General features: G+C 37.6%; 1 protein-coding gene across 1 annotated transcript; it reads left to right on the forward strand.

The window, feature by feature from the left end:
* c5h7orf25 (chromosome 5 C7orf25 homolog) lies at positions 1–26,460 on the forward strand. The gene is made up of 2 exons (XM_039753391.1): positions 1–134; positions 24,232–26,460. Exon 2 carries the CDS (start codon positions 24,245–24,247, stop codon positions 25,490–25,492), a length of 1,248 nt encoding a protein of 415 aa, XP_039609325.1. The 5' UTR covers positions 1–134; positions 24,232–24,244; the 3' UTR covers positions 25,493–26,460.

The following is a 26,460-nucleotide window of genomic DNA, read 5'->3' on the forward strand; positions in this document are numbered from 1 at the left end:
CCGGAAGTACTGCCCCCTTCCGTGCCACGAAAGTCCTCTATATTTGTGATGTTAGAAGACGAGACGACCTTAGTCTACTCCTGTTTGAATTAGCTGGAAAGTATTTAGTGTGTAGTTCATACACGGCAAAATACGTAAGTACGTGCGGTTGTTGTAGCGTTAAGTGCCATTTAGTAAATGTTCTAGCATTTTAGTCCTATGAAAAAAGTCTTTGTCACTTTCAGTATGTTAATCAAGAGTGCATACGCTTTATCTGTCCTCCGAGTGCGTATGGTAACTGGAATGACAGCCGGATTACTTTTAAAGTTCATAACGTATATATTTCATTATATAATTAGAACAAAGTTTAATGCAAGTAGAAAACGGGCCTTGTTAATAGAGTTAACTTAATGTTTTGAAAGTCTATGGGCTGTAGGGTGGCACGGTGGTCACTATTGTCGCCAATATGAACGGACCAGGGTTACTTCCACAGCATAATGACGGGACTCCTTGTTTGCGCCTGGCATTCGTGAGGGATTATTGAATCTTCCCATTTTAACTGAATCAAATGTATATAGTAAACCATTACTGCTGAGAAATAAGCTGGCGTGTCCTGCATCATGATTGGAAATCCCAGTTGTAGCCGTACATTTTGGCCGATTTTTTTTAAAATAAATATAGGCTACTTCTGAGCAATACGGATTAAAAAATGTAGTACGAAGTATAACGTTATATGTACTAATTAAGACATTTCACAGTGTTTGATGTATTGACAGTTTAAAGAGCTCGTTAACAGTAACTCGAAAACCAGTTACTTAGTCCGAGTTAAACTTGGAAATTATCGGTACGCTGAAACGGTAAAATTCATCCGTGCCTTAAAATCACTGCAGCAGATTTTGCTTTACAGCTTTTGTGTGCACATTTGAGCCAACAGCAGAGCATTATTATTTTATCTTTTTAAACAATATATGATTTGTCCATTTGATTTCACATAATAACATAATTGATCTGTAAAATTTTAGCTCCGCAATCATAGCTTTTTGTTTGGCAAGTGTAACTTGTGTGATGTTTCAAAGTTTTTTTTATCTGTAATGGAAAGTATGAGACTTTAGATTTTAGTATGCACAAACAGGGAAGTTCTTAATATTGTTTGGTTTATTTTGAAAACCTATTAGATACTTGAATTAAAGTACTGTATTTTTATTTTCGTGGAAGTAAGAAGTGTTTCACTTTAAAAAAATTTGAAAAGAAATAAACAATATCTTCTTTCAAAAGTGCTCAAGTACAAAAAATACATATTACGATGAGAAGGTGCAAGCCTTTGTCTAGTGAACACATTTATTTTTTTATAAAGCTACACTCACACAGTGTTTTTGCTGTGGAAATGCAGTACAGAATAATGTATCCTGCCAGTGCAGTTGAGCCATTGATCAGTACATAACTGCAGTCAATGTCACAGTGATGACCTGCAGCATGGTAACTAGTGAAATGTGACATGCATTGTGGCTCCCATGTTGGGATTCAGAGCAGCAGTGAATGAGGCACCCCTGCTCCAATGAGAACGCAATATAAAAATAAGTGAAAATAAACACTGATTGGTTTTATTATACTTCACCCTCAGGATAGGTGGTTTTTAGAAGAGCAATCATTTCATTAAATAGTAGTACAACAATTTCAGAATTATTGTTTGTCTTTAACAAGATTTCCCTTAAGAAAGCTTTGGTTTTGTTTGCTCAGATTGATATCCAATTTTATCTTTAAATTACCTGATTGAGTACTCGTGTAAACTGTAGAATGAATCACAATTAAACTCCAGGCATATTGTTAACTCTCCAGTTTAACCAGATGTATACCAGTTGGCTGTCCCATAATATAGATTCATATTTGAATGCACTTTTTAAATTCTACAGAATAACATTTTCTGACACACATAAGCATTACACCAACTTGCATTAATATTACACACCAGTAGTTCAACTAACAGTAGATAGATAAATAGATATTAATCCCAAGGGGAAATTCACATACTCCAGCAGCAGCATTCTGATAAAAAAAACAATATTAAATTAAAGAGTGATAAAAATGCAGGTAAAACAGACAATAACTTTGTATAATGTTAACGGTTACCCCCCGGGTATAATTGAAGAGTCGCATAGTGTGGTGGAGGAACGATCTCCTCAGTCTGTCAATGGAGCAGGACAGTGACAGTAGTCTGTCACTGAAGCTGCTCCTCTGTCTGGAGATGATTCAGTGGATGGAGTGGATTCTCCATGATTGACAGGAGCCTCCTTGCCGCCCGTCGCTCTGCCACACATGTCAAACTGTCCAGCTCCATGCCTATAATAGAGCCTGCCTTTCTCACCAGTTTGTCCAAGCATGAGGCATCCTCCTTTATCCTGCCTCCCCAGCACACCACCGTGTAGAAGAGGACACTCGCCACAACCGTCTGATAGAACATATGCAGCATCTTATTGCAGATGTTGAAGAATGCCAGTCTTCTAAGGAAGTATAGTTGACTCTGTCCTGTCTTGCATAGAGCATCAGTATTGGCAGTCCAGTCCAATTTATCATCCAGCTGCACTCCCAGGTATTTTTAGGTCTGTACCCTATGCACACAGTCACCTCTGATGATCACGGGGTCCAGGAGGAGCCTGGTCTTCCTAAAATCCACCACCAGCTCCTTGGTTTTTCTGGTTTTCTGGTGTTCAGGTGTAAGTGGTTTGAGTCTAACCATTTAACAAATTCCTTGATTAGGTTCCTATACTCCTCCTCCTGTCCACTCCTGATGCAGCCCACGATAGCATTGTAAACGGCGAACTTTTGCAAGTGGCAGGACTCCGAGTTGTATTGGAAGTCCGATGTATATAGGCTGAACAGGACCGGAGAAAGTACAGTCCCCTGCGGCGCTAATGTGTTGCTGACTACAATGTCAGACCTGCAGTTCCTAAGACGCACATATTAAAGTCTGTCTGTAAGATAGTCCAAGATCCATGCCACCTGGGGCCTCATGTATAAACAGTGCGTATGCACAGAAATGTTGCATAAGAACGTTTCCTCATTCAAATTGCGATGTATAAAACCTAAACTTGGCGTAAAGCCACGCACATTTCCACGGTACCTCATATTCTGTCGTATGCAAGTTCTTCGCTCGGTCTTGCAAACTTGGCGGCACCCAGTGTCAATGCAGTGCTACTGTTCTTGTGTGGTTTATCTTTATTTTTCAGCTTTTTAAATACCTTGAAATTAACCTCATATTGTTTATTAATTTAATTTATCTGATTGTAATTAACCAGTAACAATATAATGGTACATGGAATGGTCAAACTATTCCAAATACCATAACTGATTTAACGTTGTTAATCTCACTGCACCTTCTTCTCCTTTCAGCTGCTCCCATTAGGGGCCGCCACAGCTAATCATCTTTTTCCATATTACTCTCACAGCACCACTCGGAGCAACTGATCAGAAAGAGAATTATCGATATACAGCATCAAGCACATTCTGCCTCAGCCATGCTTCCTATTTGAACTGCTTCTCACATGGCAAACGCTTCAAACCTTTCCTGTACGGACCTCGCGGTTCAGAAAGAGTTTCATCCCAAGAGCTCTAAACGCACTGAATCAGTCCATCAACTGCTCCTTGTAGAACTGTTTGGATTTATTAGTGCAATCACCTCACAGTAAACTTGCACCTACAGTTATAATATTCCACAACCTGAGCCACTTTATTAAGCGCGTATTTACATATGATGATAATATCATTTTTAAGATGAAATGCAGCAAAATATGTTTATTATATTATACAGATAAAACTTTAACTTCATTTAAATGATCTATATTGTTAATAATTAAAGGACACGGTGTCGCTACGCCAGCGAGGATCTGGCGCTCCGTTCACCCTGCCTCGCACTGCATGCTTCACTGGGACTGGTGTGAAGGATAGAATAGTTAAACATGTGCTACAAAGATATTTCAGTGTTCCTTAAAAGTTTTGAAGAAACCACATTATAAGCTTACAGATGGCTTAACATCTGTTACAGAGCTGATTGTGTGGCGATCGGCTACTTGGAGAAACAAAAGGAAGAACAGGAATTGGAGGTTAGTACATTTGAAAGAGACAGTACTGCAGGGGCGGCCTTAGACATGTGCAAACTGTGCACCTGCACAGGGCTGCCAAATCCCAGGGGCTGGGACGCCAATGTATATTGAATATAAAACGGAGAAAATAACGACACAGCTAAAAACGCAGCGGGAAATTTTGGCAAAACGCTTGTGCACGACACGGCTATGCAGGTTTACTGTGATAAAATATACTCTGTAATACTACACAGTTCACTAATGCCCACAACACAAGAATATTCACTTTGATAAGGCACCTTTATTTCTCTTTGTTATTGTAGCTCTAGTAGATTCTGGCTAGTAGGCTAGTGTTCTGTAAGCTTTTTCCTGAGCTCAAGTTCCATAAGGTCGCAATAGAAATTCTTCTCTGTTTGGAGGAAAGCTGGTGCCCATTTTATTAGCTCTTGCATAACAAGGGTCAGCAAGACCTTGGCATCACTGCCTTCATCCCTCGCAGGCCTGGAGATCTCCCTGGAACCTTGAGTCTGTGTTCTCCAGTTAATCTGTGACTTTTATGACTGCACTCACTCTAGTGTTTCAATAGTTGGACTTGTTAAAAATCCACCACAATATCTTGTGTATACAACATATGGATATTTTTCAGACAAATACAACCATGAGGAAAGTGCACATTTGGTTTCCATTTCTAAACAGTTAGCATGAAGCATAGGAACAACCTATAAGCAGTGTAAGGAGCTTTTTTTTTTTTTTTTAATAATATATGGCAATCTATTGGTTTTGTCTGAGCAACACTGAACTATAAAGTAAGCTGACAACACACTTGATAGGTCTCTTTTATATAATTTTGTCTGTGTAAAGAGTAACGAGGACTTACTGGAAAATGTAATGAAGTAAAAAGTATGTTATTTGACTTAAAAATGTAATGGGGTAAAAGTAAAAAGAGCCCTAATTGAAAAACATTTACTCACTTAAAGTATAATATCTGAAAAATGTACTTAACTAAAGTAACGATGTAGTTGTACTTTATTTTACATCTCTGCTTATCCGTGACAGTGATCTAGAAGTGAGCAAAACCACAAAGGATAAACTCCTCAGATTGGTTCGCTTATTGTAGTCGGGAGTTAAAAAAAAAAAAATCAATTAATTTTGTATTAAAACCTTATTTAATTTCTGAATTTATGTATTTAATGTTTACTTAAGCTCAAAGTTTATATTATTATATAAAGGATATATAGTAATCTGAAATTCTTTGGGCCTCCTGTTCAAACTGAATGCTTCCCAGAGTTTCTTGTGCGGAAAGAAGTTAACACAACTGCTGCATGGAATACATTTTAAAATGACTATATATATATCGATTCTTAGTATTAGCTTTTTTTTTTTTTTTTTTTTAATCCAGAAATCACAGCTTCCAACGTTTTCTGTTTCTGTAGCCAAATAACTAGTATTCTTTTCTTGCTTTTGGACTTTTTCTGCAGTGTTCCTTGCACAGCTGTTTTGGCCCAGGAATATTCTTGAGTCTTCTTGCTTGAGAGTTTCAGAAATCCAATAATATTTAATTATGAGGACTGTAAAGGTCACTATAAAACCTTGATGGTTTTTTTTTTATATATATATATATATATATATATATATATATATATATATATATATATAAGCACTTCATGGTTGATTTTAAGGTATTATTCGGAGTTTTGTCATTTTGAATTAACTAACATTTCACCTTTAGTTTCTTAACTGACCCTAGGGCATCTTCTTTAAGGAGTAGTTGAGATTTCGTTGAATTAACTTTTCTTTTCATCCCCACAATATTTTCTGAAAATAGTAGCTGCAAATCATTAGAAATTCGCCGCGTGTGTACTGATTGACAGTGGTTTTTGAATCACTTCTTTTGTCCCTTTTTGTTGCAAAATGTCTGATTTTCTTGTTTTAGGAGTCCATAGCACTATGTTCCAGAAGATTTTGGCGTATGCAAGTTGTGTTTTGCACATATTACAGGTAGTCCCCAAGTTACGGGCATCCCACATACAACTTACAAATGGGACCACAGCTGCTCCTTCATCTGTCTGGGGGACGCGACGCAGGCTCCTCAGTAAATGCCGCTCTGTCATCTTCGGCCTGTGGATGCTGCAAGCGGTGGCTGGAGGGGGGGACGATTTCGCTGCTCGCGCAGTGTAATGTCCCTCGGGTCGCTCCGGTTGATGACTGGGGTGGTTGGGGGCCGCACTTCATTCATTCTCAGTGAGCAGCTGGGTGCGCAGCAAGCAATGACCCGGGATCCATTGTTAGTGGCGCCACAGCTACCGCTCGTGTGCAGGACAGAGGCTTGATGGGGCGTTTCACTGCCCGCCCACCACATAGCCTTGCAGTGTCCCTTGAATGCCTGCTCCGTTTATTCTCGGTGGGCAGCTGGTGGTGATGCAACCAGTGACCCGGTTGTGACTGAATTGAGGCCATTGAGGGTGAATGGGACGGCAGGGGGCAGCATTTTAGTGTGCCTCGGGTGGCTGCCTGTTGAATGTGGGCAGTGGTTGACGATTCATTACCTGCCTTTGCCTGCACCCTGTTCGTTCTTGGTGGGCGGATGCTGCAGGCAGCATACTGTAGTGGAGGTGACTGTGTGGTGAGCGGGTGGTGAACCACCCCTCGCCGCCCCCATTCATTCTCAATAGCAAGCCTGGTTGTACTGTTATGTACATAGCAGGAAGTTGTCTCTCGTCAGTACACCAGACGTGCTGACAAGGGGTGCCTTCCTGCTGTAATAGCGTGTACAGTGCTGTGCAGAAGAGCTCATCTTAACCTTTTGTCTTCACCCTTCAAGAATGTCTCTGAAACACAAATCTGATGCAAGTGCTGGTGATAGAATAAAGAAGAGAAAAACCATCACTATGGAAAATAAAGTAGAAATAATAAAAAGGTCAGAGGGAGGTGAAGCTTTATTATTCATTGGCAAAGCACTTGGTTTCAGTCGGTCAACAATTGCATTTATTAAAATAATGTACCTGTTCCGACTTACACACAAATTCAACTTAAGAACCAACCTACAGTCCCTATCTTGTACGAGATATATATTTTCCTTCAGACAAATTTTCTTTGCAAAGCCTATTTTTAAGGATATACTATGGAACTGTTGTCCATTACCCCTATGTCAGCCAAAGCTTTCTTTACTCCTTTTGAAGTGATAAGTGAATTTTACTTTTCATGTCTAACCAGTTGATAAGCCTTCCAGAGTTTGTCTTAACTTGACAGCTTTCCTTAACTTCAATTTCATGGTGATGTTTTTGATAAGATGTAAGCATTTTTAGATACCTCTGACAGCTTTTCTCTGATTGTAGAGTCAATTATCTCTGTTTTCAAGTCCGTTCTCAGTTGCCCATGGATGACAGGAGATTCAGTTTCTTGAGAGGTTAGAATTGCTAGAATATGTAGTTAAATTTGATACTGTAGTCACATGGCCTTAATTAAAAAACTGATGAGTGAATCAGATTTTGAGGGCTTAAAATGTTAATAAAAAGCAGGGTGCCCAAATGTTTTCACTTGTTACAGTCACTGTTTAATTTTTTTATATTTTAAAATCAACAAATATATTGTAACTATCATTAAATTATGCAGTAATATCATGTTACATATAAACCCTTCAGATGGTGTATTTAACTGATTTTTACTGTGAGATTTAGTGAAATATGCCATTTAACCAGGTGCACCTAAAGGTGTCAATACAACTTTAAAAAAGTGAAATAGCTTGCCACGGGTGTAAAGTATATTTTGTGAAGAAAGATTCTTCAGGATGTGGTTAGGTTGTGTAAATCTTTTAAATGTTAAACTTGTAGGACAGAGTCAATGATTTCATCTTCTAAAGTGATTTTAAGTATGGACATTTCTCAGATTCTGGAAATGTTGTTGGTTTTTATGGTAATATAAAGAACATGATGCATTAAAAACTAGTCTGTTTTTTTTTTTTTTGGAGACACTGAGGTGAAAGGAGTATTCACACATCAAGAGTGAGGCTTAATTAGTTAAATTGGAATCCAATAGGTCTTTTTATCAGAGGTAGGAAGAAGAGAGAGAGTTTTTCATACTCATGAAATAAATGTGTAAAATGGTGCAAACAGCATTTAAGACAATAAGACCAATTGAACATTGTTTATAAAGGAAACAACAAGGCCTTTATAATTCTTATCAGCAGCAAAGTTTACTTTTAAGTTGCTACTGAAGTGACAGATTTGTAATGGGGGAAAAAAGTAATCTTCCACTACAGTAATCCCTCGCTATATCACGCTTCGACTTTCGCAGCTTCATTGTATTGTGGATTTTATATGTTAAGCATATCTAAATATATAACGCGGATTTTTTGCTTGGACAATGGGTCTTTTTACTTCTGGTACATACTTCCTCTGTTGGTTTGCCCAGTTGATTTCATACAAGAGATGCTATTGGCGGATGGCTGAGAAGCTACCTAATCAGAGCACGCAGTTAAGTTCCTGTGTGCCGATTGGCTCAGCGAAGGAGCACCAAATTCGATTCCGCTGCGTTAACCAGGAAGTCTCATCTTGCTCATTCAGCATCAATGTGTTTCGCTGTGTAAAGAGTTAACTTTTGTGCTCTTTTGTGTTTATCTTTGTGCGTAGTCAAGCCATTCATTACGGCTCCAAAACGATCTGCTCTTGCTACTGCTACTGGAGGCCAAGCCCAAGCGCCAACGGAAGATACTAACGATTGGCGAAAAGGTAAACGTTTTGGATATGTTGAAGGAAGGGAACAGCTACACAGCTGTAGGACACCATTACAATGAGACCACTATATGTATTTAAAAAGGAGGAAAAGAATATAAGATCTACAGCCGCAGTGTCCTTTAACCAGGGCACAAAACGAGTTGTAAGTGGATGTAGTAAGGCGATAGTCCAGATGGAATCTGCTTTAGGAATTTGGATTGAAGACTGCAGGAAGAAGAACAACGGTGGTGCTACACAGTCGCCTGAAGAGGCTCCTCTAGAAGAGCTGTAACGCTCTCCTTTGTTGTGCAGTAAAATTAAACTCATTGTTACCGGACAAGTCATCATGTCATTGTTGGTGAGTAATCATAATTAATTTTCTACGTACAGTACTTAGTACTTTAGATAGAACGTTTTGGCCTTAATTCTAAGCGGTATGTGTGGAGACAACCAGGCACTGCTCATCACTTGTCCAATACAGTCCCCACAGTGAAGCATGGCGGTGGCAGCATCATGCTGTGGGGGTGTTTTTCAGCTGCAGGGACAGGATGACTGGTTGCAATCGAGGGAAAGATGAATGCGGCCAAGTACTGAGATATCCTGGACAAAAACCTTCTCCAGAGTGCTAAAGACCTCAGACTGGGCCAAAGGTTTACCTTCCAACAAGACAATGACCCTAAGCACACAGCTAAAATAACGGAGTGGCTTTACAACAACTCTGTGACTGTTCTTGAATGGCCCAGCCAGAGCCCTGACTTAAACCCTATTGAGCATCTCTGGAGAGACCTAAAAATGGCTGTCCACCAATGTTTACCATCCAACCTGACAGAACTAGAAAGGATCTGCAAGGAGGAATCTGAGGATCCCCAAATCTAGGTATGAAAAACTTGTTGCAACTTTCCCAAGAAGACTCATGGCTGTATTAGCTCAAAAGGGTGCTTCTACTAAATACTGAGCAAAGGGTCTGAATACTTAGGACCATGTGATATTTCAGTTTTTCTTTTTTAATAAATCTGCAACAATTTCAAAATTTTTTTGTCTGTCAATATGGGGTGCTGTGTGTACATTAATGAGGGAATAAATTAATTTAAATGATTTTAGCAAATGGCTGCAATATAACAGAGTGAAAAATTGAAGGGGGTCTGAATACTTTCTGTACCCACTGTATGTACGTTTAGTGTCACTGTACACACATTTTACTGTATACAATTTTTCTTGCATTGTACATATTTATTGCTGGTGGCCTGTCTATCGTAATGGCTGTGACATAACGTGATATCGGAGATGCTCGATATCTTATCTATAATATTTGTTTTATTGTATATAAACAGTATGTTTACATACAGAATTTCAACAGATCTTGCCTAATATCTAGGAGAATACAAAGGGTTTATGCTGTATAACTGTGCGGAACATGTTTATAAGAGTGTGGTAGAGTTTATAAGGGCTTAAAATATATAAAAATAACTATATAAACATAACCCCTGCGATAGGTGAGGGATGACTGTACTGCTGTATAATCATTTAAAGAGAAGTAGACACGTTTAAGAATGTCCATTATGAATCCTTTCTTAAATTCATATTTAAAAATGTGATATTGCAACATTAGATTCATTTTGAAATCCTTAGTGGGTATCGCAGATTTTTGTCCTTCCATTTGCACACCAATGCAAACCTTACCTTGTATGCGGTATTCACTTATTTTAAAACACTCATGTAATATTCACTGTTATTTAACTATACTTTATACATTTGAAGCTGACTTGGAAACTTAAACTTTATTAATTTTAATTAAAAGCAAATAATATATAGATATTGATAATATTGTTTATCAGTATAATATAAATAATTAGATTTATAGAGAGATTGAGATTATGCACTGATAGCCGTTTCTGTACCCACCACAAAACGAACGACTAGGATTATGACACCTCGGCGCCACACTGGAACAGTGTGAGGTTTTTTATGGAGGCTGGAGTGCCAATTCTGCCAACAACCCCCAAGTTTTCCCTGTAAGTTGTATGACCTGCTTGCAGTGCTGGATGCAGATTAATGTCATACCCAGGACGACGCAATTGCAGGTTAAGGGCCTTGCCCAACAGAGTAGAGTCACTTCTGGTATTTACGGGATTCAAACTGGCAACTCTTTGATTGCCGGCACAGATTCCTAGCCTCAGAGCCACCACTCTGCCCAAATCAAACTTATCAAAACCAAACTTCAACCCAAAAGAAAGAGAGAGTAGAGCTAGCCAACAAAGCAAATCTTTGAGGCAGCAAGGAAGGAAGAGTTTCCTTTTCCCGATTATAGAAGATTATTCTAAAGTTTTATTGATTAGATCCTGCCATATTTTAAAAAAAAAAAAAAGTTTTGAACAGAATCCTCTGAATGAGAGTTTGATTTTTAGCTATTTCAGATAGTATAGGACATCAGTTTCCCACTGACTTAAAAAATGGTGGGTTGGGATTCTTCCAGTTGAGCAACATAAGTCTACGTGCTAGTAGTGAAGTCATTTTTTGGTTCCATATTCTGAGTGACTGAAGGGCAATTGGATTATTAGTGTATTGACGATAATTTGTGTTTACTGGGACACAGAGCAGAGACTATAAAGAAATACTGCAAGATTTTAATTCTATTGCAGATCAGGCTTGTGTATATTCATTGATTTGATTGGATTTCCAGGGGCCTCATGTAAAAATGGTGCATATACACAAAAATGTTGCGTATGCCCATTTTCACACTCACTTCAAGATGTATAAAAACTAAACTTGGTGTAAAGCTACCTGCATACTCACGCCAGCCTTACCCTGTGCTTACACAAGTTTCTACTCGGTTTTGCAAACTGGCAGCACCTAGCATCAAAGCAGTGCTACTTTTCCTGTGTGGTTTCTTTTCTAGATTCACATCCCTGATGCGGCTTTATCAAATACACTGAAATTAACCGCATATCGTTTTATAAATATAAGGCATCTGATGTAATCAGCTTGTAACGATATATTGGTCCACGGAATGGCCAAACTATTCCAAATACCATAGATGTTTTAGCGTTGTTACTGTCAGTGCTTTACTCCGAGTATTTTAACCCATTGAATATGAGTGTGGAATCACAGCTGTTCAGAAAGCTCTACAGCGATATGTGTCTAGAGCACAGAGGATTCAGGATACAGCATCTACTCTGGAGATCATTTATAGCACTCGATGCCTCAGCCATGAGTACAGTCTATTTGAACATCACCCATTCGCCAACTGCTTCAGAGCCTTTCCTGCACAAACATCGAGGTTCAGAAACAGCTTCATCCCGGTAGAACTGTTTGTACTTAGAATTACAATTACCTCACTGTAAACTTGCACTACAATTGTAATGGCTGGCTTGATGACTGTCTTCTAAGTCGATTTAGATTTCCAAGATTTATGTTCTTGGAGCTCTTGATATCATTTTTTAGATGAAATGCATTGAAGTATGTATATTACATTACATAATGTATACTGTTAATAATTAAATAGGTGGGCATGGTGGCACAGTGGTAGCGATGAGCTGTCACTCCGTCCACGGATTGGTCCTGTCTCATTCTGTATGCTTGCTGGGAGTGGATGGATAGATGGATGGAATAATTAAATATGTGGTACGAAGACATATCATTGTTCCAAGTTTTTTTGAAGAATTGATGTTCTAAGCTTACAGACTTCTATTCAAGAGCTTATTGTGTGGCGATTGGTTACGTGAAGAAAGAAAAGAAAGGACAGGAATTGGGAGTTGGTATGTTTGAAAGAGACAGTCCTGCTGCTTTATATTATTTCATCGAGGGTCACGCATGTCCCAGTAAGCATCTTGCAGGAGGCAGAAACAATCTCTGGACAGGGCAACAACTCATCACTACCACTGTGCCCCCCATGTTTAATACATGCTTAATTCATTTTATCATGAAAATGATAATCAAGTTCTACATCTTAGTATTTAAATTGTTCAGAGAGCTGTAATATCATGAATGTAATATATTGTGTTCTGTCGGCATAAGAGAAAGCCAGTTTAAGAAGCACGTAGTGATTAACACACATAGAAGAACACATACAATATGAAGCATTTGAGGTGCTACTTCAGTTACGATGGAATCTGAGAAACTTTAATTCAATTTAACATTGATTTTAAGATTACGTTTATGACATTCTACTTTAATGACAATAAACTACGAAATTAAAGTGGACATTTGAACCTTTTTTTTTTTTCCCCCCTGTGTTCCTATTTTTTTTTCTTTTCTCTGTACCCTAATACGGTTTCGTAAGACACTTGGACGGATGGCTACGACTCACCTTTTCATGGCGACTTTGATATCTTACCACTTGTTTATTTTGGGCACTGTGCGACTTTCTGAACTTGAATTATTGAGTGTCTCTGTCACTCTGTATCACTCGATCAACTTCCTTTTCTTGTTTATACCACTGCTTAGCCGACAAATAGTATGTTTTTCCTTGCTTTCACTTCGCATTCGCTGAAATTCTTTTCTTCACATGCTTTTGCCATTGTCTTTTAACTAAACATTAAGCAGGGAAGGTGATAGTTATATTGATTTGCATATTAAAATATGCAAAATTATGGGAGGGGTCAGGGCAGGGCAACAGGTACAAGCACATGCGTTACTTTTTATACAGGTCTTTATGGCCTGTATATTTGCCTCCCAGTAATAACATTGAAAGTTGGGTAGTGCCATGCCCCATTATGGTTTTAGTCTTTATAGATAGTCTTGGATGTATGGATGTTTAGAATTCCAAATAAATTAGGTTATGATTGAATATAAGATCTTAAAGATTTGTTAATGTAAACAGGGATGGTTTGAAATAGAAAAAGAAGATTGGTAAGGATGTTCATTTGAGCTTAATTTGAGATGAAGGGTGGACCATCTATTCACATCTTGTTTAATTTTGTCTGTGCAGAGTGCAGACCTTTGTTGAAAATGAGCTTTACTTGTGATATTTGCCTCTAGATATTTAAATTGATCTGCTGAGAGAAATGGGAAGATGTGCAGTCAAGTAGTCTGAGCTAGAGAGTTCACTGGAAAAAGCATACTTCCATTCAAATAAATTTTGAGTCCAGATAACTCTTGAAAATCTGCTAGTTCTTTTTGGACTGCTGGCACAGAATTTTGTGGGTCTGATATATACAGTATCATATCATGCATATAGTAAGATGTTTTATATTCAAGTCCTTATTGGAAAATCCCCTTTATCTCTGATGCATTTCAAAAGTAAACCGCAAATGGCTCAATTGCGTTTGCAAATAGCAGTGGTGACGGGACATCCTTGTCAAATACCGTGTTCTAGTTTGAAGTAGTCTGAAATAATGTTATTACAAACTGAGGCTTCTGGACTAGTATAAAGTAGTTTGTTCCATAGACATATGTTTGGGCAGAACCCAAATTTGTTCAATGTGGTGAATAGTTAGTCCAATTCTACCAAGTAAAATGCGTTTTCTGCATGTAAAGGTAGTAAGATCTCTGCGGTGCTAAATTTACCAGGTTAATATTTTATATTAAACATTGAAGATTAGAAGCTAAGTGTTTGCCTTTAATAAATTCGGTTTTGGTCTCGTGCATATTACAGATGGAAGCACTTTTTCAATCCAAGGTAGAACTTTGGAGAGTATGTTAATGTCATTATTCAGGAGTGAGATTGATCTCTATGATGCATATTGTAGTAAGTCCTTATATTTCTTAGGAAAGGCAAATTAATGCTTGGTGAAACGTTTGAGGGAGAATTTTATTGTCTTTAGCTTCTGTAAATGTTACAAATAGTGGAGCTAACTTATTTGAAAATGATTTACAAAATTTCACTGGGTAGCTATCAAGGCCAGCTGCTTTCCCACTTTGAAGTAAATTTATAGCATCTAGTTATTCTGAGAGTGTCAGAGGTTTATCCAGTTCCACAGCACTAAGAGTGTCTGTAATGATTCAAAAAACTAATTAGATTGTGCCTTATCTTTTTTTAGACTTAGTGGAATAGGGTTATAGTATAATATGTAGTACTGTGTAAATGTGTGGATTATATTTGTGTGGTCTGTTTTTCTCCGTCTGTGTTGGTAATTGCTGTTATTGTATTGCAGACTTCCTGCTTGTGGATTTGTTGAGCCCAAAGTCTTATTGGCTTTCTCACCATGTTCATAATAATGATGTTGTGATTTAAAGCTGAGCTTTTCAGTTTCTTTTGTAGTCAGGAGGTTAAGTTCTGATTATAAAACCTAACTTTGCCTATTAAGTGCCTCATTTGGAGATATGGCATATTCTAGATCTGTTCTGGTAATTTTGTTGATTAGCTCGGACACCTTCTTGGTTTCCAATTTATTTTTCTGAGAAAGATATGAAATAATCTGTCCTCTTTAAAATGCCTTCAGCGTTTCCCAGATTATACCTGCAGAGACCTCTGGGGATGCATTTGTCTCCAGAAAAGAATCAATTTGCTTGGCTATCAGTACTTTACAGTGTTCATCCGCTAATGACAAGGGGTTAAATGCCACCTACAAGGTAAGTGTGTAGGAAATAGTAAGTTAAGCACTATAATCAGAATTGCGTGGTTGGAGATAACAGTGGCATCATAATTACACAATTTGATAATGAGCAAAAAAATTGTCTGTGAAGAAATAATCAATTCTTGAGTAACAATGTTGAACTTGTGAAATGAAGGAATATGCTCTGAGGTTAGGATTTAAAAAGCTCCATGGGTCTGATAAGTTCTGATCCATTACAAGCTGTGTAATTATTTTTGTAGTATTATGTTTTTTGTTACTGTAGCAGGTCTGGATTTAAAACACATCGATTATACACTTTGCATAATCATTTAATTGGTCTTTTACAGGAGAGATCTTTTTAAGTAGGTGGAAGATTAAAATCCAGTGTCAAATAATCAAAAGCTACATTGAGTCTATTTTAAAGTTGTAATAACCAAAGCACTTTTTTGAATTTCTTTCTTTAAATGTTTCTGAAACATTTGCATTTTTCTGATTTATACTACTTTTGTGGCACTATACATGGGATTTTACTTAATCTTAAAATGTAAAAGTAGTATACAATTATCACCAGCATAATTTTCGTATATTTTCCATCAATCGGCACATAATTACTAATTTCCTTCCTTCAAGTGCAAATATAAAGTACATTATATGGCCAAAAATATTTGCACACCCCTCCAAATTGAGTTAAGGAGTTTCAACCACCTCCGTTGTTAAAAGGTGCATAAAAGCAAGTAAAAAGCATTGCAGTCTCCAGTGACAAATATTGGTAATAGAACCGGTCATACTGAAAAGGTCAGTGATTTTAATCATGGCAAATTCATAGGATGGTACCTTCCCCAGTCAGCATGGTCTCCCAGTCCAGAAGTGCATAGCATGTTAAAATCACCTGTGCTCTGTTGCATCAATAGTAATAATAATTTGTTTTTCAAGATACCCAAAGTGCTTTAAATAGACATTGGGAGCAACTTCAACCATCAGAAATGTTGCGGAATCAACCTGGAAAGATGCAATAGCGGCAATAATTGTACCAGTATGCTCACCACACATTAGCAGTTAGGTGATGAAGGAATATGAGAGAGAGAGAGAGACAGAAAGAGACCATTTGGGACAGGGGGTGAGTAGAGGGCCAGAATGGATGAGGCTATGATAGGCAATTTAGCCCAGACATTGAGGTACACTCTGTTCCTTTTTTTTTTTGTTTTGTTTTGTTTATAAAGATGCCCAAGGAACTTTTATTATTACAGAGTGTCATCCCAAGGATTTTAACTTTTTTTTTTTTTTTTTAATATATATATTTTTCCTTTTCTTCAGCACAGTGCCCCTGTCGCTGCACAAGGGTATTAGGATCCACACACAGACTGCAAGGTATTTGTCATTTACAACAGCCTGCCAAACTGTCCCTTGAATTAATATCCACCCAAGAACTGTGGTATAAAGAACTCTGACATTTGACTCTGGAGCAGTGGAAACATATTCTCCAGAGTGATGAATCATTCTTCACTAACTGGCAATGTGATGGAAGAATCTGGGTTTGGTGGGTTCCAGAAGAATGCTACGTCCTGGACAGCACAGTACCTATGATAAAGTTTGGTAGAGGAAGAATCATGGTCAGGGGCTATTTTTCAGGTGTTGGTAGTAGGGCCCTTGGTTGCAGTGCAGGGAAATATTAACACAAATGCATACAAAGACATTTTAGACAATTGTGTGCTTCCAGTGTTGTGGCAACATTTTGGAGAAGGCCCTTTTCACTTCCAGTATGACTACCGATCTGGCTTTGTGCACAGGGTCATAAAGACAGGGTTTGATGAGTTTGGTGTCAATTACCTTGAGTGGCCTGCACAAAGCCCTGACCTTAACCCTATTGAATGCCTTAGGGATGAAATGGAATGCCAGTTTTACATCAGGATTTCTTATCTGACATCAGTACCCGACCTCACAAATGCTTTTTTACCTGTTGGGTCACTGGTCCCTACAGACACACTCCAAAATCTTGTGGAAAGCCTCCCTAGAATAGTGGAGGCTATTGTAGCGTAAATGGTGGCCTAACTCCATATTCTTGCCCATGGTTTTGGAACAGAACATCCAACAAGCTGCTATAGGTGTAATGGTCATGTAGTGTATTTCAGTAGAGTTACATAGAGATTCTGTATGAGAGCAGAGCGACTTGAACATCTTAAAGCAAGTTAGACCCAATTGGTATATGTCTTAAATGTCCTTTGTAGTGCGGAAGGAGGGACATCCTTGTAAAATTGTTTGTGTGTATGTTTTTTTTTTTTTGTTTTTTATAAACATCACAATGATGATTGATAAATACTCGAATTTTGTTGCACGTTCATGTTTTTTTTTTTTTTATTATAAGTTATTAATAATGTCTTGGCTTCCTTTTCACAATATGTGCTCATAGTGGTATGATTCTTTTGCATTACATCCCATATGTGACAGGCAGCTTGTTTATATTCTTTGATTCCGGAGCTCTTTTCAGAGGGTCATTTGCTGTTAATCGTTTCTGAAAAATTCCTTTTAAAAATGCTTACGGAAACTTAATTGTTCATTTTTGTTTTATATTAGAAGACAGATTTCCTTGGAATCTTACCACTACACTATATCATTTCCTCTAATCTGTGTATGAAAATAAGGCCATGGAATACACCAGCATCTATAGATTTTACTTGACATTTCCTGCTTTGCAGCTTGCATGTCTCTAAAATGCTTCCTTTTTGATCTTTCTTAATTCAACAGTACACATTGCAGCATTTGGTTTTAATTTTCTAAAAATTTTCTTACAGATTGGTATGGTTTTTTGACATTTTAGATAATCTTAAAAGTGTGCTGTTATTTCACAGGCTGGCTTAAATTATGAATTTATTTCAAACATCACTGGTAGGTGTAACAGTTTAGTAGCTTACATGTTTAAATATAACACTTTGCTGTGCCACTGGTAATTTCAACAAACAAATGTTATGATAGAAGTTCACTGTAGCAGGAATATGGATTAATTTGCTTTTTTCAGCAAAAAATATCCTCAACAGTATTTTGGTAAGTAAATATAATAATCAGTCAGTCATTGTCCAACCTGCTACATCCTAACACAGGGTCACGGGGGTCTGCTGGAGCCAATCACAGCCAAAACAGGGCGCAAGGCAAGAACAAACCCAGGCAGGGCGCCAGCCCACCGTAGATATAATAATCAATAATATCAAAATATTAATTTGCCTTTTGTGGTTTTTGTTTTGCGAGTTTCTCAGAGAGGTTATGCTCTGTGTGTGGTGCTTTTCTTCTGCTTCTTTTTAAGCTGCACAAATAAGCGGGGACGGAGAGGATTAGAAAAAAATGAAGCTAGCTAAAATGAGTAGTCTTCCTTGAGAAAGATGAGTATAGAAGGCATCAAAAAAGATTAAACAGTCCCTGAAAAGTGACGAATATTTAATGCCATTTATTTTATTAAGTTTTTCTCAATGTTTCATCAGTATTGTGTTAATTTTATTGAGCTTAAGAACAGCATTTGTTTATAAAACAAAATACAATCATAAAATAGTACAGAAAATGAAAACGCAATAAATCGTAATAAACACTGTAAGCACCACCCATAACTGGCTCAGTGAGCTGTGCAATCAAAAATCTCATTACATCCTGGCACAAATTAAAATATGTAAAGAAAAGAAGAACTGAATTAGTGAATAGCTGAAATATATAATTTTAATATCTATTAACGCAATCTAGTTTTTATATACAGAAGTTTGAATGGTGATTGATTTTTTTTTTTTTTTAGTTATGGTCTTGATAAAAAATATATTGTATATAACTAGCTCCAGTTAACCTGTTATGCACTAAGGGGTTTTTGTCATTATTGAATATCCAGAAATAAAAGACTGTTACTCCTTCGCTCAAATAAAAGAACTCAAAATGGCTGAAGAGTAGCAAGCATGACACTTTAAATTCTATAATATGTGTATGATTAAAAACCTTTTTTAGATGAATATCAACATTAAAACACAAAAAATGGTGCTTTAGGGAATTTCTATCCCAACAAAACTACATTTTGCAGTATATAACCAAGACATTGTATGATGCACAACCCTGGAGTTAAGTTTCTTTTTTGCCTTGATCAGTTTGGATGTCCTATCCCAGGGGTCCTCGATCCCAGTCCTGGAGAGCCGCAGTGGCTGCAGGTTTTTGTTCTGACCTGGTTGCTTAATTAGAAAGCAATTCTTGCCAATAAAGCACTAACAATCTATGAAATTAAATTAACTCTGCTATGTCAGGTCATTCTCATATCCTAGATTTTCTTTCCCTTTCTATCATGCAAATGATTTGAAGGCTAAAATGGACGAGTAATTCTCAGTCCTTCACTTTTTTCTCTTCATTTTTCTTCCAAGTATTTAATTAAATCCAATAGTGCAGATAAATACACACAGGTGTAAATGTAAATAAGCTAAATAGAGAAATGCTGCTCTCTCTTGTCATTTGCATGTTATTGATAATAAGGAGCAATTAAAATAGCTGTTTAAGACAAAATTAGGCAATAAGGGCTCAAAATCACTAAAGTGAAGCAGAAGTGTTACTTTAGCAATAAGTGCTTTTTATTAAGCAACTGAGTTGGAGCAAAAACCTGCAGCCACTGCGGCTCTCCAGGACCGTGATTGAGGACCCCTGTCCTATCCAATAGCAAGTTATACTGTGTGGCACAAGGTGTCCTCTGTTTAGTCTCTTGCATCTAAACAATCTCTCAGCCAATTTTTTTTTTTTTTTAGGAAAAATCTACAGGTAAGCACAAACTATATTTGAATAATTATGCACTCTTCCAAACCTTTCATTTCAAATTTATTTTTTGTGCCAGTTTTTTAAACAATTTACTTTACCACTAGACATATTCCTATTCATAGCTTTCATTTTGTACACCTGTTTGGGGTTTTTGTGCTGCAATTCATCCATCATCTTGTGCCTTCTATTGCAGTTGCCCTACAGAGGTTCAATGTGTTATTTATTTTTTTTCCTTCTTGTTGTTGCTTTTTCCATGCATTACATATCTGGAAAATAATAAGTAAGCGTATACGTTTTTCGTACCAGTTTTTTTCAGTGTTGGGTTACGAGGACAATGCCTTTGTTGGTAACCCTAAACACAGAGCTAGTTATACAGGCACATATTGCTAAACCAGTGTTTCTCAGCTACTTTTGAGTTGCAGGCCATTGCCAACTTGCAAATATATGAGGCTTGTTCACACTATAGGCCTACCCCCACTTTTTTTTCACAGCACCACCAAGGGGATAAACACAGCCATTTTGTTACATTTCTAATTGAGCTTCATTCAGTCTCACTAACCTCGTGGCCACTGTTTTATTTCTCATTTTGTATTCACACTTCTTTCTCCCTTCCTGGGTTTGAGTGGCATTGTTGGGAGAGCTAGGGGTGAAGCAGCCATAATTAGAAACAGGATAAAAAATATACTTTAATGTCTTGTTTATCACTTAGGTGGGGGGATTGGTTTTGTTGGCAGGGGATTATACCGTGAACAAGTCAGAAGGTGAAACTCCCCACCCCAGTTGCTTGTGACACAGTGACTTGAATGGAACTCCGTATAAGACTTCTCACTTGGATACTGTATGTAGAATATATGCTTTTAAGTAAGGAAAATTCTTTATGCTGATTTATTTGAAAACAGTAAAGGTGGTGTAAGCAAATCTTTATTTTTACTTCTTCATAACAGTAAAACAATACAAGCTGGTTGTTAGCATTTCATAACTTTTTTTTCCCCCAGTAGTTCTTATCCATCTGAACACGCATTCTGTGTTGTCTTTGTGATGTTTGGAAGTATGGCTTATGCTGTACAATGCACTACTAAGACCTCATTTGTGATATTGTGTATAGTCTTAGTCTCCATATTACAAAAAATACTTGAGCAGTGCTACAGAAAGTCCAAAGAAGAGCAACTATTGAGATTCTAGGACTGAGAGATTAAAGCTTTGAATAGAGATTAAAGGGGTTTAACATTTTCAGTTTAAGCAAATGGAGATTAAGCAGTGACATGATCAAAGTGAAAAGAACTTAGCACAGTGGATTCCAGCTATTACTCTAAAGCGCGTTCTTCAGCAAGAACACCAAGCCACAGTTGGAAATTTGTTAAGTGAAGATTTTGCACAAGTGTTTTCATCAAGCAAACCACCACAGAACGTACCAAGTAGTGTGCTAGAAAGCAGGAATTTAGGAACTTTCAAATCTTGATTTGTTTGTTACTTTGGGAAAACCTAGGTAAAAAGGATGGACAAGCTTGATGGGCTGAGTAGCCTGTTCTTATCACAACTCTTCTGATTTTCCAATTAGTATTTTTAATCTCTTTTGCAAAATGAAACAGTTCAAACAGCATAAAACTAAGGGTAATTAAGGGAGAATGTCCACACCTGTAACGTCTTTGATTGTAATCAGTATCCTTGTATAAATAGTCAATTTAAATTCTTGCAGAACTGCAATGACTTGGCTAGATACAGAGCCATGGGGAAAACAAAAGAACTGTCAAAGAACCTCTGAGAAAAAGTTGTTGAATTGTATAAATCTGGAAAAGGATATAAAGAGATATCCAGAGATCTGAAAATGGCTGTCAGTGATGTTCAAACTCTGATTTAAAAAAAGAAGACTGGAAAGTTTCAAGATGCACAATAAGGAGGTACTTGAACAAAAATGGTCTTCACAGTTAAGTTGCAAGAAAAAAGCCTTTAGATAGATACTTTATTAATCCCAAGGGGAAATTCACATAATCCAGCAGCAGTATACTGATACAAAGAAACAATATTAAATTAAATAGTAATAAAAATGAAAAGAATTAAAATAAAATTAATGTTCGCATTTATTCCCCCGGGTGGAATTGAAGAGTCGCATAGTGTGGGGGAGGAACAATCTCCTCAGTCTCAGTGGAACAGGACAGTGACAAAAGTCTGTCACTGAAGCTACTCCTCTGCCTGGAGATGACACTGTTAAGTGGATGCAGTGGATTCTTCATGATTGACAGGAGTTTGCTTAGTGCCCGTCGCTCTGCCACAGATGTTAAACTGTCCAACTTTAATCCTACAATGGAGCCTGCCTTCTTAACAAGTTTGTCCAGGCGTGAGGCGTCTTTCATCTTTATGCTGCCACCCCAGCACACCACCGCGTAGAAGAGGGCACTCGCCACAACCGTCTGGTAGAACATCTGCAGCATCTTACTGCAGATGTTGAAGGATGCCAACCTTCTCAGAAAGTATAGTCTGCTCTGAGCTTTCTTACATAGAGCATCAGTATTGGCAGTCCAGTCCAATTTGTCATCCAGCTGCACTCCCAGATATTTATAGGTCTGCACCCTCTGCACACAGTCACCTCTGATGGTCACAGGGTCCATGAGGGGCCTGGGCCTCCTAAAATCCACCACCAGCTCCTTGGTCTTGCTGGTGTTAAGGTGTAAGTGGTTTGAGTCGCACCATTTAACAAAGTCCTTGATTAGTTTCCTATACTCCTCCTCCTGCCCACTCCTGATGCAGCCCACAATAGCAGTGTCATCAGCGAACTTTTGCACGTGGCAGGACTCCGAGTCATATTGGAAGTCTGATGTATATAGATTGAACAGGACCGGAGAAAGTACACCACAAAACAGGCTGATTACAGTATGCCGAACAGCAACTAGACAAGCTTCAAAACTTCTGGAACAAAGTCCTTTGGAGTGATTAGACCAAAACTGAACTTTATGGTCACAGCCATAAATGCAATGTTTGGAGAGGACGCAACAAGACCCCTTCTGAAAAGTACACCATCCCTACTGCGAAGCACGGAGGTGGATCTCTGATGTTCCTGGGGGTGTGTGAGCTACAGCGGCCCAGGTAACAGTGAAAATTGATGGAAAGATGAATGCACCATGTTACTAGAAAATATTGGATGACAACTTTCATTCATCAGTCCAGCAGCTGCGCTTGAGACACACTTGGATCGTCCAACATGACAGTGATCCAAAATACAAGACCAAGTTGACCCATCATTGGCTACAGCAGGATTTGAAGGTGCTGGAGTGGTCTTCACAGTCTCCTGACCTTCATATCGTTTATACACTATGGGGAGATCTCAGATGTTCAGTTCATGCAAAACAACCCAAGAATTTATGGGACCTGGAGGCTTTTTGCCAAGAAGAACAGGTAGTGCTGCCACCTGAGGAAATCAAGGGCCTAATCCACAACTATCACAAAAGACTACATGCCATCATTGATGCTAAAGGGGGCAATACACAGTATTAAGAACTAAGAGTATGCAAATTTTTGAACAGGGACCATCTCATTAGTTTCATTATTGCTTTGTTTTGTTTACTAGTTGTGATGCCTTTTATAGTTTAATTTGGATTGCATTAACTCCTTTACTTTTCTGCATTAATTACTTTTCTGTTTTGTATGGGACTGGAGACTTTATATTGGAGAAGTGTTCCTGTACCAGAATAGACTGTTATGGGTGTTAAGACTCCTTTTAAATGTTGCAGGTCCTGTGTTTTAGGTTACAAGGGCATATTTGCCATGTAAGACAAGTCCCCCATCTATTTGAAAATGTGCACCTGGTAAGACAACTGTGGTAATTGTCATTGTTTTGAGATTACCCAACACTTTCTATCTGTTATTTAGTGAAAATTAATAGGAAAGTCCTTTGATGTCTATAGAGGTTAGTGCAAAGTTGCATAATAAACTAGTTGCCAAAACTATGATGATATCCAGAAGATCCTAGTTGAAATATGTCAGAGATGTAAAATGTTTTTTTAGTTGATTTCCTCTGTGAAGAATACTTTAAAATTGCTGCCATGTCTAGATGTTTAGGCATTTCTTACTCCTGTAATATTTTTTATATACTGTGTTTTTTATTGCAAAATTGAAATGAGAGGGTCAGTTTTTTTATTTAGTGCAAAATTGTTTCTTTGAAAATGAGAACTTTTTCTGAATATGTAACCTTGTAACTTTTTTCCATTTCAGGAAGAATGTCACCATGTCTGCACAATCAATGCTTGCTGAAAGAATTGCAGTTGCAAAAGAACTTTTAGAAAGATCAGAACATCTCTCATGTTCACAAAAAGGGAGCATAGAAGGAAGAACTAAACTTTGTAGCAAATTAAGAGCTGAATTAAAGTTTTTACAAAAGGTGGAGACAGGTAAAGTGGCAGTTAAGGAGTCCCACCTCCAGAGTACAAATCTGACTCATCTTAAAGCAATTGTGGAAACGGCTGAAAGCCTGGAAGATATTGTAAGTGTATTACATGTATTTACATATATTGATCGTTTTGGGGAGAAGCAGACACTAGTAGTGGATGTTGTAGCTAATGGTGGTCATACATGGGTGAAAGCCATTGGGAGGAAAGCAGAGGCACTGCATAACATTTGGCAAGGAAGAGGACAATATGGTGATAAGAGTATTATTGAGCAAGCTGAAGATTACATTCAAGCAAGCAGACAGCAACCTGTGCAGTATAACAATCCTCATATAATCTTTGCTTTTTATAATGGAATCTCTAGCCCCATGGCAGAGCGGTTAAAACAAATGGGCATTTCCGTTCGAGGTGATATAGTTGCTGTGAACAGCATAATGAGTGATGTGATAGAATTGCAGTCAAGTGATAGCAGCAGTGAGGAGGATGAAGAGGATGATGAAAACAGCACAGTTCCTGTAACAAAAGTTGATAGAGACACCATTGTAGCTAGCTTGGCTTTTCCTATTGACCTCAAAGTTGATGTCTGTAACAGGGTCAATCTGGACATTACAACTTTAATCACGTATGTTTCTGCACTCAGCCATGGTGGATGCCATTATGTATTTAAAGAAAAAGTGTTAACGGAACAAGCCTCTCAAGAAAGACATGAAAGAGTATTTCCTAAATTAGAGGACTTCATGAAAGGAAAAGAGCTTTTTGCATGCCAGTCAGCTCTTAAAGATTTTCAGACAATCCTCAACACATTAGGTGGACCTGGGGAAAAGGCACGGGGTGCAGACCTTCTGCAGAGAATCCATATGGTACCCGATGAACCTTCTGAACGTGCCTTAAAACTGGTGGCAAGCTCCAAAGTTAATAGTCGCTCTGTCACAATTTTTGGAACAGGAGATTCTCTTAAAGCCATTACAATGACTGCTAATAGTGGATTTGTCAGAGCGGCTGCAAACCAAGGGGTGAAATTTAGTGTATTTATTCATCATCCCAGGGCCCTAACAGAAAGCAAGGAAAGCAAAGCAACTCCTATATGAATATTTCATCATACAGTGGTCATTTTTCTTCTGTTATCTGAAAATTTCTTATAATTGTTAATAATAGAATGTACAACACGTCAGAATAACATTCAGAGTATTGGACAGCCTTTAAAATGCACTTCTGTACTTCAGCACACAGTCTGCTCAGAGTAGGGACTGAAACCTTACTATGTGCAGTTGAATTGAAACTTCTGAAAATTCAAATGGAAACTTCAGGTGAAGTGTCATAGGAGTTAATCTCACATGAGCATGTTAATGAGAACACAGCGAATACCCAGATGAAAATTGAAATGTGTGCCTCTGTGTAAAACCACCAGTTGATAATATGCTAAGGAAGTAAATGTTATGTGCTACTTTCAGTGCAAGAAAAAGATCCATTTTTAATTGTTCATGCCAACAGAAAGCAAATTGCTTTGAAAAGAAAAGTCTTTAATTTGTGAGCTAATGGCTAAGTGGAATGCTTATGGATAACTACCAAAGAATTTATCACAAGTATTAAAAGTACACATCTTAAGATCATCTTCGTCATAGTGAAGTGCTGCATTTCAAGGTGTGATATTTATCAAATATCTATAGCATTTCTGCTTGTAAGAAAAAAATAGAGTATCTGGAATGTTTAATTTTATAAAAAAAAAAAATCACTAACAAATACAGATTTTCAAATTGTTGCATTTTTTGGTCTGATTTACTATATTTTTTGCATTGGTTTACCTAATGTATGCATAGAACAGTCATATTTAACATACAGACTTTCTTTTATGTCTCATGTTGCCGTTTGTTTTGCGGTTAGCAAACAAAAGACAAAGGTTATTAGTCTTATGTAAGAACATAAAAAATTTGACAAATGAGAGGGGACCATTTTTGCCATTAGTTTTGTCTATCTTTATGGCTTTATTCTAATTAGTGCTTATATTTAACAGTATTAACATAACTTAGCCTGTTGAAATAAATCTTGACTTACTATA

The sequence above is a fragment of the Polypterus senegalus genome, chromosome 5 (genome assembly GCF_016835505.1).
Source record: "Polypterus senegalus isolate Bchr_013 chromosome 5, ASM1683550v1, whole genome shotgun sequence".
NCBI classification, from domain to species: domain Eukaryota; kingdom Metazoa; phylum Chordata; class Cladistia; order Polypteriformes; family Polypteridae; genus Polypterus; species Polypterus senegalus.